This window comes from Artibeus jamaicensis, unplaced genomic scaffold (assembly GCF_021234435.1).
Source record: "Artibeus jamaicensis isolate MK-2021 breed Jamaican fruit bat unplaced genomic scaffold, CSHL_Jam_final contig_252, whole genome shotgun sequence".
Taxonomy (NCBI): domain Eukaryota; kingdom Metazoa; phylum Chordata; class Mammalia; order Chiroptera; family Phyllostomidae; genus Artibeus; species Artibeus jamaicensis.
The window spans coordinates 421,226-439,884 of record NW_026521538.1 but is presented as its reverse complement, the minus strand read 5'-3'; the positions used below and the strand labels follow the sequence as shown (position 1 = coordinate 439,884).

At 41.2% G+C, this 18,659-nt stretch overlaps 1 protein-coding gene across 2 annotated transcripts in view; it reads left to right on the top strand.

Annotated features, from left to right (window-relative positions):
• TCTN3 (tectonic family member 3) overlaps positions 1 to 13,385 on the top strand; it is a 34,388-nt gene extending 21,003 nt beyond the window's left edge. For both annotated transcript variants that reach the window (XM_053662448.1, XM_053662447.1), the window contains one exon: positions 1,100 to 13,385. In XM_053662448.1, the coding sequence (XP_053518423.1) occupies positions 1,100 to 1,333 (234 nt within the window). In that variant the 3' untranslated portion in view covers positions 1,334 to 13,385. The remainder of the gene's footprint in view (positions 1 to 1,099) is intronic.
• Positions 13,386 to 18,659: the final 5,274 nt, after the last annotated feature.

The following is an 18,659-nucleotide window of genomic DNA, read 5'->3' as shown; positions in this document are numbered from 1 at the left end:
AGGTTTTTTTCTTCATTTATCATATCGAACAATCTGTGGAGTTTTTTTACTCTGAAAACTCAATTCTGAAAAATTACTAGTATTACACGTTTAATTTCTTCCTTACTATTTTCTTTGTTCTCTCTTTTTGGAACTCCTGTTAATCTGTTACAGGGTCACTAATTGATTTTCTACTCTTCTTGTCTCTCATATTATCTATCTCTTTAACTTTTTGTTTTTTCTAGAAGAGTTCTTCAACTTTGTCTGTTAACCTTCTTACCGAATTTTTTATTTTGGCATTATATTTTTAATATCGAAGAGTTCCTTCATTTTTCTCTGCTTTGTTATATCCTTATATATCTTTTAAGTTATTAACATTTTATCTTCATCTTTCCTTGTCTGTTTCCTCTGAGCTTACTTATCGTGCTCACTCGGTAGTTTTTTCTTTAATGTGAGAAGTTTCTCCCACGTGTCTGTATCTGGCAGTTCCATCAGGCTGCAGCCACATCTACCGAAAGCGGCTGTTAGACGAGACCCTCCGTCGGCTTGGCAAGGCCGCTTCTCCTGGGAGCATCTGTTTTGTTTGACTTGAACTGGCGGGTGGTTGGGAGGATCCTTTCTAATCCTGAGATGCTGTGAACCTAATTTTTTTTAATCTCCATTTCTGTGTTCTTTGCTTCTTCCACTAGAAACTGGAAGTTTCTAGTTTCTTCCTACAACTGAGTAAAGAGTGGAATTGCCACTCCTACTTCCGCTAGTACATGTGTACTGTGTCAGAGCTTGGAAGCTTCTTGGACCTGGAAGGTGGAGCAGCTAAGCATGTCATAGATAGTTCTGCCATCTGGCCTCTCTGATACCAGGCAGCTCCCAGTTGGGGGAAGCTAGAGTCAGTCTTTAGGTAGCTGTTAACTGTTCCCAGTGCTGGTGTCAAGGACTGCTGCTAAGAAATTCACTTTCTGTATCTCATAGAAAACTCGGTAGGATCAATATGAGAAAAAGGTAATATCTTGCTTAACAGCAATTTGGTTTTGGTCTTTTTGGGGGAAGTAATAGGTTGTCAAGTGGAGGGCTATTTGAACTGGTACCAAGTGCTGACCTGTCATGGACTTCTTTCCTGCAGGATTCCAAAGTAACAGAAATGTCTTTGACAACTATTGTGACCTTTGTGGACATAACCCAGAAGCCAGAGCCTCCACGGGGCCAACCCAGAATCGACTGGAAATTGCCATTTGATTTCTTCTTTCCATTCAAAGTGGCATTCAGCAAAGGAGTGCACTCTCACAAAGGCTCAGTCTGTCCCATCCTTATCCTGTGTTTCTTACTACTCAGAGTTCTCAGCCTAGAGACTAAATAACAAAAGGAGAAAATCACGTTTTAATTTTCCCTATGGGAAGTCCTACGGCAGCCTACTTATGTTGGCTAATGACCAGAAGGCATTTAGGATAATAGAGGACCTAACTGAAGGAATCTTTGTACATGTGGAAAGTAATAAAGACAATTTATTCATCCTAGCTCTCTGCTTAGAACTTAGAACATGCTTCAGTAATGTCAATTGCAAATGAGTTGCTCCAAAAAACTCAATATATAACCTACAGAACATCAGATACACCTTAAGCTCTATACTTCTCAAGCAGGAAAGAACACAAAGAGCTGTTCCTCCAGAAGAGTGTTATGCCTGATGAAAGGTTTGCAAGGTCTTCATCCATCTGCTCACAGGCACATTTGGGCAACTTTCCTACTGTTCCCCACATGAACTTGGAAAGTGCTGCCCCATGGGCTTGAAAGGGGCTGACTGTTCAGAATAGAAAACTACTAACTATATATTTTATCTGACTCTTTCCTACTCCACTGGGTCACAATCCTCCCATGCCTGAGTGAGGATGGCAATTCTTTCCATGAAAAGTTTTCAAAATGAATGTGGAATCCCAGCCTTCTTTCCTACGAACAAATGATTTTACCATTCATTTTTCTCCTTTCCCTCCATGGTGGTAGAGAAATAAACCAGATTGAGAGCTCAGTTATACTAATTCTAGCAGCACACAGAAGTTAACTGATAGGTAGTTTGCCTCATGATTATTTTTCTATATATATGAGGGGTTCTTTTTTTAAAAAAAAAAAAAGAAAAATCTTTATAGAATAATAGCATTTATTATTATCAGGGGAATCCAAAAAAAAACAGAATTATCTTCTGGAGTGCAGGCCCTTGTAGTACAGTACAGGCTTCCCCTGCTAGGTGAATGTTCTAGGAACTCTTCTGTATCAGTGCACCAGCTGGTGTGGGGTGCGTTCGACTTCAGTGAATTTTTTTTTAACTTTCAACACAGTTGCCCATTTCACAATGGGTGATCTACCAGTGCACCAACCCACACCATGCTGACTATTGAGCAGTTTTCGACAAAAACCTGTGCCCCCCTCTATTCTTCTGGTCTTGCCCTGAGCAAATTTTTTGTTTGTTTGTTTCCCTGAATGACAAATGTCCTCAGAGGGAAATGTTTTGCTAATGTGGAAGAGGAGAAACAAAAAAAACTACAGATGCACTGAAAGGCATCAGAATCAATTGAGTTCAAAGACCTTTTGTGCAGTGGAAAGAAACGCCTGGATAAGAGTGTTGTATCAGGTGGAGAGTACTTTGAAAGATGACTGAAGTTTAAACATGAGAATACAATTTATAACAAATTCCAGATTTTCTAAGTTGGTTATGAATTTATACGTTTTAATAGGAAAATATGTATTTTGTCAGCAATGCTGAGCCAACATTTCCAGATATAATTTGCAGGTGGCCCGAGGATGGGGTTCACTGGGTGATGGTGTCGTGTTTCACTTTCTTCACCTGTCTCTTAGCAGTGCTCCTTCAGGCTGTTAAGGTGGATGCTTCAGCCTTCACCATTTTGACAAAAAGCTCATCCTCATCAGATGAATCCTTGTCATGTAGCTTCTGGGCCACATTTTTCTTGCATATGGTGTTGTGAGGTCCATACATATCCTAAACCTTTTCCAGAAAACACCCTCCATCTTATGTTTTGATGAGCATCTTGTGCTGGAGAACTAAGAAAAAGCTTCCTTCTTTACCTTCCTTTGATGCTGTTCCATCACAGATTACAGTGAGACAGGCAGTTACAATAAAAATCATTGCTGCTACAGTCAGAGGCACCGCCCCGACCAGACTGCTTATACCCATACCCTGGCACTCTGGTGAGCTCACGTGACTCCTGCTCTTCCTGTTCTCCCTGGGCTTCTGTCCTCTTATTTTTCCATTGCTCTGTATCCCACTGTGGCTTAGAAACCTTACTTCTCGTTGCTCACTGAGAAGCTTCATCATAAAGACTGACAAGCTGTCGCCTTCTTTTGCCTGAGGATGCCCTCACTGGCTCAGCCATTAGCTCAGTGCTGTTCTTCTTCTTTCAGCCTCGTAATATTTCCATGAAAGAGCTTTCTGTATTTTCTAAGTATAGTTGTTCATCACAATGGGTGTCAGACATTCATTATCACAATGCAGTCTGACTATCTTGCCTCATTTTTAAATTAGCCTAGACAGCAAGCCAAGTGGCGAGGTAGAATCAGTTTTTCCAGTTCAAGGCTCATTGTGAAGATTCTCTCAACTGTTGTGATACTTGTGTTGTTCCTATGTCTCAATATTTTAATGCTGGCAACTTAAAAAGATACAAATCTTCAAGAGTCATCAGAATTACAATTGAAAATTAAATACTTGAGAGATACAGGCCTTCAGTTGAATTCTTACGTAATTCTCTCAAATTATTTTCACCGAGGATTAGTTTCCAGCCCAACAGTATGACTTCCAAGTATCTTTATTACTGTAACAAATAGAGTTTCCTTGCATTTAAGATAATGAAGGTGCCATTGTAGGAGTTGGACTCTGGTACAGACACTTTGTGGAGCTTCTGCTTTGGGTCAAGACCAAAACATGACAGAGTCTCACTATCGCTGGTACAGAGCTCACATATGTTCATGTTGGCATTCTGTTCAGTTGTTGGAGGACCTGCTCGATGACTCTGGCTGCTGAGTTCTGATAAATTCCAGGTCCAAAGGTTTAACTGAATTCAGACAAGGATGACCGCTGAACATGAACAGGCTCTGGATGAGGAACTTTCATGTAGTCTGCTGTGGGGATATAGGGTATTTCAGCTTCCACAATAGATTCTGGTGTTACGGTGACCTCCAGGTCCAAATGTCTGAACTGATTTCAGACAAGATTGGCTGCTAAGCCTGAACAGGCTCTAATCATGAACGTTTCACCTCAGGGTTTGTTGAAGAAGGTGTACTCTGCTGCAAGGCTATGGGGTGTTCAGCCACCACCAGTAGGTTCTGGTGTTATGCTGAGCTCCACGTCCAAAGGATGAACTGGGAAACCACAAAGGGTTGGCTACTAAGGCTGAACAGGCTCTAATGTGCAAGCGTCACCTCAGAGTCTTTTGGGGAAGCTATATTCTGCTGCAGGGCTGTAGGATATTCAACGTTCACAATAGGTATTGGTGTTCTGATGAACACTAGGCCCTCAGGTTGAACTGTGACTTCAGATATGTTGGCTGCTGAGCCAAAACATGTTCTTGAGGTAGAAGTGTCACCGCTGCGTGCTTTGAAGGATCTGTACTCCGTTGCAGGGCTATAGGAAGTTTAGCCTGCACTTGGGCTCTGGTGTCATGGTGAGCTTCAGGTCCAAAGGTAGAACTGTGACTTGAGACAGGGTTGGCTCCTGAGCCTGAAGGTTGGTGTATGTGAAAGCATCACCTCAGAGTGCTTTGAAGGGTCTCTAGTCTGTTGCTGGGTGGTAGTATGTACAGCCTCCACAGTAGGTTCTGGGTGTATGTTGAGCTTGAAGTCCAGAGTTGAACTGTGATTTTACACAAGGTCGGCTGCCGAGCCTGAGCAGGCTGTGGATGTGGAAGTGTCACCTAAGAGTGCTTTAAAGAAGCTGTACTCCAATGCAGGGATGTTCAGCCTCCAAAGCAGGCTCTGGTGTCATGGTGAGCTCCAGATCCAAATGTTGAACTGTGACTTGACACAGGATTTGCTGCTGAGCCTGAACAACTTGGGATATGAAAAGTGTCACCTCCTGCTATGGAGGAACTGCACTCTGCTTTAAGGCTGTAGGATGTTGGGCATCCACAGTAGGTGCTGGTGTCATGTCATGGTGAACTGCAGGTCCAAACTGAACTATGAATTCACACAATGTTAAGTTCTGAGCCTGAACAGGCTCTAAATGTGAAAGTGTCACCTCCGGGTTTTGAAGATGTACTGTGCTGCAGGACTGTAGGATGTTCAGCCACCATAGGAGACTCTGGTGTTATGGTGAGTTCCAGGTCCAAGGAATGAACTATGACTTCACACATGTTTAGCTACTGAGCAAGACAGGCTCTAAATGTCAAAGTGTCACCTCAGGGTTCTTTGGAGCATTGTATTCTGCCACTGGGCTGTAAGATGTTGAACCTCCCCTGTAGGTTCCGGTGTCATAGTGAGCTCCATGTCCAAGGTTGAACTATGAATTCATTGTTAGCTAGTGAGCCTGAATAGGCTCCAAATCTGAAAGTGTCCCCCCCCCCAGGTTTTGGAGAAGCCGTACTCTGCTGCAGGACTGTAGGACATTCAGTCTCCACAGTAGGTTCTGGGTTTATGGTGGCTCCAAGTCTAAAAGTTGACCCGTGATTTTATACCAGGTTGGCTGCTGAGACTGAACAGTGTGTGGATGTGGAAGTGTCACTTCAGGGTGACACTTTGGAGAACCTGCACGCCTGCATGGGTCCCAGGGCTTGTGCAGCCTCCACAATAGGTACTGGTGTTACGGTGAGCTCCAGGTCCTGAGGCTGAACTGGGACTTCAGACAAGGTTTGCTGCTTAGTCTTAACAGACTTTCAATGTGGAAGTATTACCTCTCAGTGTTTTGAAGTAATTGTGGTCTGCTCAAGGGTTATAGAATGTCCAGCATCCAAGTAGGTTATGTTTATGGTGAGCTCCAAGTACGAATGTTTCACTGTGATTCAGACAAGGCTGGCCGATGAGCCAGTAGAGCCTGTGCATGTGAAAGTGTCACCTCAGTGTTTTGAGAAGCTGTAGTCTATTGAAAGGTTATAGGATTTCAGCCTTCTCAGTACGTTCTGGTGCTATGAACTCCAGGTCCAAAGGTTGAACTGTGGCTTTAGATGAGGTAGGCTGCTGAGCCTGACAGCCTGTCAGTGTGGGAGTATCACTCATGGTGTTTTAAAGAACCTGTAGTCTGCTGCAGCACTGTATTCAGCCTCCACAGTACGTTTGGGGTTTATAGGGAGTTTCCAGTGCAAAGGCTGAACTGTGATTTCACACACACAAGCTGTTGAGCCTGAACAGTCTGGGTATGTGGAAGTATCACCTCAGGATGCTTTGGAGGAGCTGTAGTCTGTTGCAGGCTTGTGGGATGTTCAACCTCCACTGTGGATTCTGCCGTTATGGTGAGATCCATGTCTGAAGGATGAACTGTGACTTCACACAAGTTAAGCTGCTGAGCTTGAACAGGTTCTGCATGTGGGAATGTCACTACAGAGTGCTTTGAGGGGCTGTAGTCTGCTGAAGGACTGTAGGATGTTCAGCCACCACAACAGGTAATGGTGTTATGATGAGCACCAGGTCCTATGCTTGACCTGTGATCAGACAGGGTTTGCTACTTAGTCTGCCCAGTGTGTGCATGTGGAAGTGTCAACTCACAGTGTTTTGAAGAAGCTGTGGTCTCCTGCATGGTTATAGGATGTTCTGCTTCCACAGATGGTTCTGGTATTACGGTGAACTCCAGGTCCAAAGATTGAACTGTGATTTCAGGCAAGGTAGGCTGCTGAACCTGACATACACTTCTGAGGTACACTTCTGGAGGTAGAAGTGTACCTCAGGGTTTTGGTGGAGCGGTACTCTGCTACAACACTGTTAGATGTTCCTCCTCCCCCACAGATTATGGTGTTATGGGTTGCTTCCTTTCCAAAGATTGAACTGCGAATTCAGGCAAGGTTGCGGTGGAGCCTTCATTCAGGTGAGTCTGAAAAGGCTCTGGATGTGGAAATACCACTTCAAAGTGTTTTGTTGGGTCTGTAGTCTCCTGCAGGGTTATAGTTTCAGCTTCCAATATAGGCTGAGCTGATGTCTTTTCCTGTGATAGAGATGTTTTTTATCTCTTCAATGTTCTTTGGAGGGACACCCTGCTTGGTTGGAGGTTTTCCCACTTTAGTTGATTTTGCAGGGTGAGCTGAGACCTCTTTTCAATTACAGATGGCTTAATCCCTTTAGGGTGCTCTGATGTTTTCAAAACCCCAGGATCCACACTTAATAACATTTGACTAGGCAACACTGAATGCTGAGCTTCACCCATACCTAGAGTTTAGACTATCATCTCATGATGCATTGAATGTTGAGCTACACCATGTGTAGAGGATTTTGGAGGTTGAACTGAATCCTTCTGCTGGACTGGAGAAGGTTGTACTGGCAACTGAGAGAGTTGAGCACTTTGGCTGAATTAAAGCTTCAATGTCTTTAGAGTGGTGGGGGGTTCGATGCTGATCTAAAACTTCTTGATAAACTAACGAAGATTTCAACAACTCAGGGGACACAGCAGGCTGAGCTACGTCTTCTCCTGGACTGAAGATGATTCTCCTGAATTAGGGGTTTCTGGTTGGTGAGCTGGGGCCTTCTGATGGGTTGAAGAAGGTTCTATTTCCCCAGAGGACTCTGTAGGCAGAACTGAGGCTTCCTGTTGGAATGATAAGGGTTCAGCATTTCCAGAGATATATGAAGGCTCAAATGCGAGGTTTTGCTAATCCAGACCAGGGCTTGGTGAGCCCACAGGGAAACGGAGGTCACCAGGACAGGGTCTAGGGCTAACTCCGGAGACTGGAGACTGAGGTGTCTGGACCAGCAGCCACAACAGCTGCCATGTGAAAAGGAGCCATGGGGCCCAGAGGTGCAGCCTGGACGTGACAGGCAGAGGTCCAAGGCACAGCAAGTGACCCAAGCAAGTGGGATGCTGGCCCCACATGCTGAGTGAGAGCCAACAATTGGCAGATGTGTCACAATTGGCAGCTGTGTCATGCATGCACACCTTAGCAACAAAGCACCCCTCCCCCACCTTAGGTTCCAACCTTTATTTAGGCAACATTTATTAGTCTTCGGTTGAGAGTAACTACAGAAGAGCAAGCCTTTTTCCCAGCATCACCAGGGACCAAGCAGTCCTTTTCCCCTGCAGAGCGGACAACTACCTCTTGCTGGTGCTCCTCTCCCTCCTCACAGTGAGGCAGGATTTAAGCTGCACACCTGAGTGGCCCCAGACTCCAGCAGCCCAGAGTTGGTGGGATTGGGGGGGCGGTGCTAATGAAGGTGAGGCTTGAGGGTTGGTGCACAGCTTCCCAAGGAAGCCACAGGGCCTCACACCCCCAGAAATTCAGAAGTTCTAGTCCAGTTCTGGCAATCTGAACTCCTCCTCAAAGCTGGAATTTGAGAGACATTCTTCTCTTTGGCCATACTGCTTCCAAAAAAAGTAGACGACAGCTTTTCTAGTGCAAGAGTCATCATGAGGATGCTCTCAACTGTTTTGACACTTGTGTTATTCCCATGTCTCAGTCTCAATGTGGCTTCTTCTGTAAGTCCTTGGTTATGAGGCTTCTCTCCAGCTAGTCTTCAGTTCATCACTCAGGATTATGTTTCTATAATTTAATTGTAAATCCAGTTTGATCCTGGGAATGTAACAAGGAATAAATAATTTGTACCCCTCTCACTTACCATGAAATGGAGTTAGAATAAGGTATACTAATAAACTGATAAAAAGAACTCACATACTGACAGTTTATAAGCATATTGCAAGCACCAACAGTTCCAATTCCTGGCTATACAAGAAACGGCCTTTACCACGACTTCGGGTGAGGCAGGGTGCCCGACTGTCCGGGATTCTGTAGAAATCACTAGGTGCTCTTCGGTGGTAGGTACGGCTCAGTGACTAAGAAAACTTCAGTTCTCCCAGTGTGGGATTCGGAGCACACTTGGTGTTTTGATTTATGGATTTCTCAGTTTTGAATATTTTTTTCTGAGAGCTCTCATCTGTTCTGTTTAGGGGCTCTCTGAGAACTCTTGTCTGTCTGCAATGAAACTTTGGTTTCAGTTGTTCTTTGCTTGCTTTCTTATCCTGTAAGGACTTGGCTTGCTCTTTGCTGTTTTGTGCATACAGTGAATCCTCTGTCCCTACCATTTGGACTTTGCCATTTTGACCTTGTGAAAGTCATTTGCAATAGTGTCCCAGTCCTTCCTTTTAGAACATGGGTGTCAAACTCATTTTCACCAGGGGCCACATCAGCCTCGTGGTTGCCTTCAAAGGGCCGAATGTAATTTTAGGACTGTATAAATCTAATTACTCCTTAACTAGGGGCAAGGAGCTCAGCGCTGGGTACAAACAAGGTGCTGGGCCAGATAAAATCAGGTGGAGACCGGATTTGGCCAGTGGGCCTTATATTTGCCACCTGTGTTTTAGAAGCTTTAGTTGGAGAATACTCATTCCTTTGAGATCTTTGCTTTAGATGTTTTTGTTTCTGTTTTGAAATGGGCAGCTCAGTCTCGATGCCATCAGAGAATCCATTAGGTCCATTAAGCTGACTGGTCAACTTATGCTATGTCAATGACTAATTAGAATCGTTTGCCAAAGTTTTGGTAAATAGAATTTCTTATGTGCAGACTTTCATATTGTTATGCTACAAGGATTCTACTCAGAATTTAAATTGATAGTACAAAGAGGGGAAAAGATCTCATTCCCCTCTCAGACTGTAAAACTCAGAAAGTAGAAAAAAATGAGGAGATAAGTTTTATACACACTCTAAATCCTCCTCCTGGAGGTCCCGGATTTGCTGCAGTCCTGGAAACAATAGGGAAATTAATGCCAAACCCAGAGCAGGCTGCCGGAGTAGGGGCAACTATGCCACCTCAATGTGAAAAAAAAATGGGAACTTTTAAAAATAATTCAAGTGGCTAAAGCAAGCCAAGCCTGATATCTCCAGGTTCCTTAAAGTTGTCAAGGACATATACAAAAATAAAAAAAGAAAATCTTGTCTTCTGTTATGTGTATGGAAAAAAATAAAAACTATATCTCAAATATTTTCTCAGGATCATATAGAAAAATATTTGATGTTAAGGCTGGTTTTAATTTAATTGATATCTTTAAAAGTTATTAGCATAAAATGTTTTGCCTGTGTTTGCAGCAATAAGTTCATGTTATCTCTTACAGAATTTGTCAAGAAAATGACTTGAGTAATAACTGACTTTAAAATCTTATAAAGTTGTAAAGAGTAAATAGATGTAATTAAAATGCAAAGTTTTTATAAGGCTTTTCAGTAATCATTACAAATAAATGTAAACATAATTTTTGAAAGTCTTTGGTGACTTGGAACTTTAGAGTTTTTCTGGGTTAAATGGTAAAAATCATCAAATACCTAGATATTCTGAAATAACAGAATACTGAACTATTCATTGATCTGAGCTAGCCTACTTTGGCTTTTTATTGTAGGGAAGCTAGAAAATGAATTTGGATCTGTTAATGAATATGTATTATACTTCATTTGAAGTATGTCTGTTGAAAATGTGAGTGTATTTGCCAATGGGAGGCTATTTCTGAAAGTTATGAAATGTATTCTTAAAAGTATCATTCTAACAATGCTAATTACTTACTTTTAGTTATCACTAAAAATCAAAGTTTCTAAGAATTAAGAATTCTAATTTAGTTAGAATGAAACTATGGTTTGGTAATAGAAAGTGTAAAGTATGAAAACACTTTTTCAAGGAAAAAAATCATTTGTTCTAAAGCTGGTTATTTCTGAATGAGTTAAGAAGCAGCGAACTAAAAGGAACTATAAATTGCAGAAAGATTGTGTATTTCACACAAAGTCTTGTGCAAGTCGAAGAAGGTTTATAAAGAGGATATCGAGAGGAAATTATATAGTTTAGCTGAATAATGAATTTAATTAGGTAAATGAACCTAAATATCAAAAATAAACTATTAAAGAATTTGTTTGGTTCTTTTTTAGTCTGTTAAAAGGGAAAAAATTGTTCCTGCATCTGCCTAGAAAGCAAAGATTCTATATCTTTAAAAATAGTTATGTGTTATATTGTGTTAATCAGGTACTTGATTACCTTAAAACCCATAAGAACTTTATCATAAGAACTAAAGTTTTGCTAGCCTGAATTTATGTTTGATGTTTATTGTCACTTTGAGTAAATAAATAATTTAATATTGTTTCATAATGATATATAATCTTTTGGTTAATTATGTTTGACAACCTTCCCAGGGCTTAAGTTCTAAGAGACTTTTTCTTGATTTAGTATTGGCTTTAGGTCATTCCTGTGGGTCCCTGGAATGCCTTGAGGATTTGTTTTTTTCTCTTTATGAGGAAGAAATTTTGAACTAATTAAACCTATTTGATATGCTGAAAGTACATAAAAAGCTTTGACAAATAAAGAAATAGTAACTATGTTCTATTTGTATGCACATATTTTAATTTTTAAAGTGGAAGTTCTAGAAACTATATAAAAATCTCCAAGAGTCTGTAATGGGGGACACACACCCCTAGAAATTGGGAAGAGGTTTGAGCTGATCATGTGTGACTGGAGACTTTGCCCTCTTGCTAAACATAGTGGCCAGAAGAGGGGCAAAGGCAAACATGGCTGGCACTGTCCCGCATTGGTTGGAAGGCTAACACTCCCACTGGCTTTCAGTGTGCATGAAATTCTGGGAGAGGACATTTGAAATGGGGTGTGCCAGGAAGCAAAAACTCAGTTGGTTCTTCCCCCTCCCCTGGGCAGGGGACATTGTTATATCCACCGGACTCGAGAATAATTTTCCAAGACCTTTCAGGGTTTTGATCTTACTTTATTGGAACCTGCGCAGGGGCGAACTCTCGGAGTGTCCTGAGACACGGTGCCCAGAGGGCTGCAGACGAGGGCTGCAGACGAGAGCCGCGCCGAGCGCTTACAGCTAAGTCCTTATATAGGGACAAGCAAGCAAGCGTTGAACAGAAGCAGACATGGCAGTTAGCTATTTGCTGACAGAGACTGCGCGCGGGAACAGGGTGGGGTTTCAAAATTCAAAACTAAACAGATTACAATCTGCCTATCTTGCTCTAAGTAGGGCACTCACGTACTGCAGGATGTCTGCTCAGCCTTTGTTTGCATGCTGTTCCTTGTTCCTGTTTTGCTGTGGTCAGGCTATGTTCTCAATTTCCCAGATCTCAACAACATGTCTGTGGTCACCAGCAGGCCTGCCAACAGTGGCCAGTGGGGGCCTGTGAGCAGAAGCCTAGGGGCACAGACTCTGAAAGATTCCTGACACTGGACAGCGACTGGAGACCAGCTAAGCCACCTGTTTATGATACATTTGGGTGGGAGAGGAGGTTCCAAGTGTAACCTTGAACTGAGCTGGCAGAGTGACAGGGTGATTTTTCGTTGAGTGTCTCAAGAAAGAACAGTCGTTAAGCAGAAGCTTGCCATTATTTCCAAAGACCTTGGTGATAATAGTCAGCACTGTGAACAGATTTTTGTCCTTGTGTTAAATTTTCATTTCTCAAACCTAAGTAGTAGTTGTAATAAGACTATTTTTTGATGTTATACTCTGACTTTCTTTCCCCTTTTGTTACCCAGATATTTTAAGCAGAAATTTGCTGTTAAATAAAATATTCCTTTCTTTTCCACCTATCTCAGTCTTTGGAGATTTGCCTGGTAGGTGACAAGTGGTAGAACCCCAAACCCCAACCACTGGTTGGGTTCAGTAACAAGTCTACAAGGTTCTGATATACTTTTTTAAAAAATATTTTATTAATTTATCTTTAGAGGGGAAGGGAAGGAAAGAAGGAGAGAAATATCAATATATGGTTGCCCCTCATGAGTCCCCTGCTGGGAACTGGCCTGCAACCCAGGCATGTGCCCTGACTGGGAATCAAACTGTGGTTGTTTGGTTCACAGGCCCACGCTCAATCCACTGAGCTACACCAGCCAGGGCTGATATACTTTAATTTGTAATTCTAATTGTTATCTTAAAATGTTGTTACAGGAAAGCAAATTCCTTTGTCAACTGTATTATAATCATTTCTGTAACCATGTCATTTGAAAATTTTCTGGCATTTAAAGACAGTCATTGTTTTACCCCAATGCATTTACAAGTATGTTACATCTTCAGAAAGATCCATGGAAAGGTCTCCGACTTACTCTAAATTACGTATTAATGAAAATTTTCAGGTCATATTTTTTAACTGGATGAAGATTACTAGAATTCTGTGGAATAACTGGATTTATAGAATTATTGGCAAATAATCAGCATAAACGAAAATTGATTATGAGATAGTAAACTGAAGATGATTGTAGTCTTTGTAACTTTTTGTTAAAAACATTGCTAATTTTTAATCCTTTTGTTTTTCAGACATAAAGGAACTTATTTTTTCTTAAAGCAATTTTGTAAATTTTACTTTCATGAGCAATACTGAGGCATTTATATTTTTTCCCTACCTGATCCCTCTGGAATTTGGCAACTCTTAATGAGTGGGTAGTATTATTTCCATAACAATATATTTGTTTGCATAGATTCAATAGGAATCTGATTTCTTCCTAAGAGGAAACGTAGCCAGTTTCCAATTATTTTATTAACCAAGACTTTGACTGGAATATCATGTATTAGAGAGACATGCCTAGGCTTTGGATGTCAGCAAAAGCTTTAAAGAATGAAGACTGACTTTGAAGCCAATTCAGGCCCCTTGGAGAGATGGCCTGGTACATTGCTTATTCATAAGGTTCATGGTGGTCTTTTCAAGTAGAGAGTGAATGCTGCTTTCCTGGGAAATGGCAAGAAGACTGTCAAGAACTTGTGGGACTCACCCAAAGTTATAGGATTGCAGGTAAAGCTTGATGGCAACTGAGTGGCTTGCCTTCTCTGCCCTCTGGGGCTAATTAAAGCTCAATGTGGAATCTTATAAGATTCCAGCAAAGCATTTTAAAGAAAGCCTATATAGTCCTCTGTGATTCCTGTTATGTTTATGCAAATAATCAGGCTGAATTTGAAATTGGACCTAATGCAATAAATGAAGTGGTTGTCATTTCACCAGCTCTTTGATAAAAATAATGGTGATTTTAAGAGGGGAAATTGTGTTTTAATAGACTCTATAATACAGAGTTATGGACATTAAACTCTGGCTCAGTTCATTGTCTTCAAAGTTTTATTTTTCACTTATGAACAGAACTAGGTCCTGAATTTTTCTAGCTTTTGCCCCAATAATATTGAGAACTGTAAAATAATTTGTCTCCACCAGATTCCAAGCTCTGCTCCTACTCAGGGAATACTACCTCTAGGCACCATTACCACCTTCTGTGCCCAGGCCTCATCACCCTTCTGACAGTGCAAGGATCTCTTGGCTCTGAAGGAAAATGATGGCCCCTTTCAGCAGGAAGAAGTTACAGAAAGGATCCTGCACTCCTTTTCCCTGAAAGGATTCAGAACCAGGATCCTTGAGGGGGAAATACAGTAGGCAGTTAGACAAAATCAGAGCAACTACGATAGGCCAGGTACAGAAGGACACTAAGGCAGAAAGCCTTGGGTGCCTAGCAATGGGCATAGGAAGAAGAAAACAAATTTTTAAAAAGACACATAGGCAGATGGTAAAACAAAATGATTATTTAAACAATAAGTGAAGAGGCCCAGGGGCTCCTCTGGACACCTCCCAGTCCATTATTATTATTTTCCCACAGGAGCCCTGGTACAATTGACAGTGGCAAACAAGCTCATTCACTTTTTAATAGACACCGAAGCCATGTATTCTGTACTGACATCAAATTGACTAAAAACTCCACAGCAGTCTTGGTCACAGGGATAACAGGACAAATAACAACAAAGACTTCCTCCAGCCTTTAGCTATTTTCATGGACACCACAGGGACTCAGGTCCATATTACGAGGAATTTAAGTTTAACCATTCTTTTCTTTATAATGCTTGTTTTTATTGTTTTAAACTTCCTTACGACTAGTTTTTCCCACACCAGAAAAATTGTATCTGCTCAACAGGCACCTCTAAAGGAATATACTGGCTTTTAACTCACAAGATTTTGCTTTATAACAGGCTTAGGTTGTTTATTCCCCCAGAAGATTCTGAGGACATCAATAGCTCCAAAGATATGGAGGCAGAATTGACAGTGGGGAATTGTAACATGGAATGAAAACTTTATACCACTCTGACTTACCATGAAATAGAATAGGGTGTACTAATAGGCTGATAAAATAACTCACATACTGACAGTTTCTTTGTAAGCATATTGCACATGCCAGCAGTTCCAGTTTCTACTTGTACAAGAAATGTCCTGGATCACAACTTTGGGTGACACAGATTGCCGAACTGCAGGAATTTGGGTGGCACTGACCACTTCCAGGACGTTGACATTAAAGATTCATATCAAGACCACCAAAGACACATGTCCGCAGCCTCTCCCCTGATCTCTTTGTTCTCCTTGTCCCTTTCCCTCTTTATAAAAACCCCTGCCTGCACTGAAATGTTAAGATGGGCTTTGAGATGAGAGTCCCCCTTCTTCCAGGTTGCTTGCATGTGAATAAAACCTTTCCTTTTTACACCAGCATCTGTCTCTGGCTTTCGTTTGGCTTTTGCTGAAGCACGCTGCCAAACTATGGTTTCAATTACAGGAGGTTAGTGTAGCTTCTACCTAATCCTCTGCTATCTTGGATTGCATATCATTTAAATCAAGGAACTTGGGTTCTTTTCCTGGGAAATACACTCTCCAAAGACCCCAGTTGTGGGGCCCTGCCATTAGTAGTGAATTCCACACGACATCAATTTTTCTTTAACGTAAGACAACCGCAGCTTACAAAGGGCAGTGCATGTGCGCGTGGTTGGGCCATACCTGCATGATCAACTCAGAGATTCTGGGTTGTAGAGAAAACTACTTAAAAAGGTAATTTCCTATTATAATTTCTGAGTGGAGAAAAAGAAAACTTGGAAAGTAGGAAGCATTAAAATGTTTGGGACTAGAGCATAATTATTTTATCCTTGTAATTAAGATAAAATTTTGATGGAAGACGTCATTTTACCTACTTGTCTTAAACTTTTAAATCCCTTTTATAAAACATAGAGTGTAAATAACAGGACGTGATAGTGAAAATAGTATTGAGTGCCTACTCTGAAATAGAACTGTAAGATACAGCCCAGCCCCTCAGTGAGCTGACAATGTAGTAGGGGGAAACTGACATGTGACACAGGAGATGCGTTTGTTCTGAGAAATGATCAATGTGAGCTAGACTAGTGAGGGACAAGCTTTGAGGAGGTGGAAGGACTGGGAGACGAGGTGATCCCTGGAGCCAAGGCCAACCTGAGTGATGCCTCCTGTGGATCAGAGGGTTGGGGAGCTGAAATGATTGGCAAAAATAGGCACTAAGATGGGGTATATAAGGTGGGTACTCATATGGGCACTTAAAAGCCAGGCAGAGAAATTTGGAGACAGTCTACTTTTTTTCCACAGCATGTTAATGGTCTGACTCTAAAATTGCCGTTCAATAAGACATACATTAGTTCATACATCCTACTTCAGAAAAAAGCTAACTGTAAGCATTATTCCAAAGTACCTTGAAAGTAAATTACTTTCCTGGAAGAAGGTGGCAAAGTTCTTGTACGGTTAATACTAACCTAGGAGGAAGTGCTTCTGTACCAAGCAGATTCTACACAAGGGGATCTGGGAAGCTGATGGCATGGGTCCCACCAGAGTTCATTACGCATGTGTGTTATTTAATTCAGCAACCCTGCCTCCAAGGAGATGACTAGACTAGACCAGAAAACTATTAAAGCTATAGTTCTCCAATTTGGGCTTCTTAAAGGGAAATACACTTATGTGACAAGTCACCCTAGGTTGTGAAGGACATCTAGTCCACATCCAATCCACTCCCAACAGCTTAGCGTCCTTTTCAATATCTGGTCCCTCAACTCCTTTATTCAATTGTTTATTTCTATGCCCAAGTGCTATGAAACCCATTCTATGCCTTTACAAAAAAAAAAAGCACAACTGTAATTCACATGCCATAAAATTCACCCTTTTAGTGGTTTTTAGTGTATTATGCAGCCATCACCACTAATTCTGGAACATTTTCATCGCCCTACAAAAAAAACCCATGATGCTGAAGACAGAGATCGGGGGGTGTGCTGACATGGTAAGAACACTGACCTTGTGCCAGTGTGTGTTGACTGCTCCAAGATCTCATCTGCAGCAGCCACGTGGGAAGTGCAGGGTTCCAGCCAGCGAGTCTGTCCTGCTCAGCACCAACTAGGGGAGGAAGAAAGTTTCCTCTACTCTCAAGGTTCTTTTGGCTAATCTAATCAAGTAGACATGGGATGGACTAGCAGGAGAGAATAACTAAATTTAAGGTATGCATATGTATGGAAGCCCTTCATACATGGGAGGGTCAGAGACCCCACATGCATGAGAGATTAAGAGACAGAGAAGGAAAATGTATATAGAAGATACTGAGCTAGGGATGAGGTAAGTTACCACACCTTTCTAAACTGTAGTATATGAGATCTTCCACCAGAAATCCGCACATCTGCTCTTCCAAGGCAGAAATACCTCAAGTGTTCTTTTCCTCTCTACCCCTCTAGTAGTTTGATGAGCTTTAAGCCTAGTTCCCAACTATGTAGAAAGAAGACTGATTCAAACACACTGGGTCATCTTACTTCCATCACTCCCCTTGTAACAGACCTTTAAAACATTTTTTTTAATATTTTATTTTATTTATTTATCTTTAGAGAGGAAGGGAATGAGAGAAGGAGGGGTGAGCTACACCAGCCAGGGCTAAAACATTTTTTAAAGAATCTATACAACGCAGTCCTCTTAGTTCCCTCCCTTTACCTATACAAATGAGTTACCAGTTATTTGACTTACTACACAGAAGGTCTCTATTGTAATCATGTATTTAAGGAGCAAGTTTTACTATAAGGGGGTATGTACAACAATTTGGAGAGAATGAAAATGAAATCTCAGCCAGCTCATTGCAGATGTGGAGAAACCGGTATTCTCAAACACTTTTCATCAGACTGAAAGAAGGGCAAGTAGCTATTTAATAATACGTATCAAAGCCTTTAAAATGTTTATGAACTTCGACCCAACAAGTTGACTTTAATTAAACATCATCCAAGAGGAAAAACTGTCCAACAATAGGAGATGAATTAAATTATATGCATAGATTGGAACGTTGTACAACCACTGAAATTGAGTAGACCTGCCTTTATTGCCATTGGAAAGCATTCGTAATCTCTGTTTTTGTGAATAAAACAGACTACAAAATAATGCATATACTTGGCAGTCCTATTTTTGTGAAGCAAAAACTATTTATACAGGTGCACCTAGGTAAACAAAAAGCCCGAAAGGCTAACATGTCAAAATTAGGGCTTAAAAAAATAATAAATTTCTGAATTTTATAATCAGAAAATACAACTATGTTTTGAAGAAAAATAATTGCTCTCCAGCAAGAACCTCCCTGTTTATTGTTACGTAAGAATGTTCTTTATTTATAAGTAACTTCCCTTTTTTACTGATGTATTTAACATTCAGAGCCTGTCTTTTTAAAGAATGCTTTTCAATTACAGTTTATTTTCATTATTTTATATTAGTTTCAGGTGGATAGCAGTGGTTAAATAATCA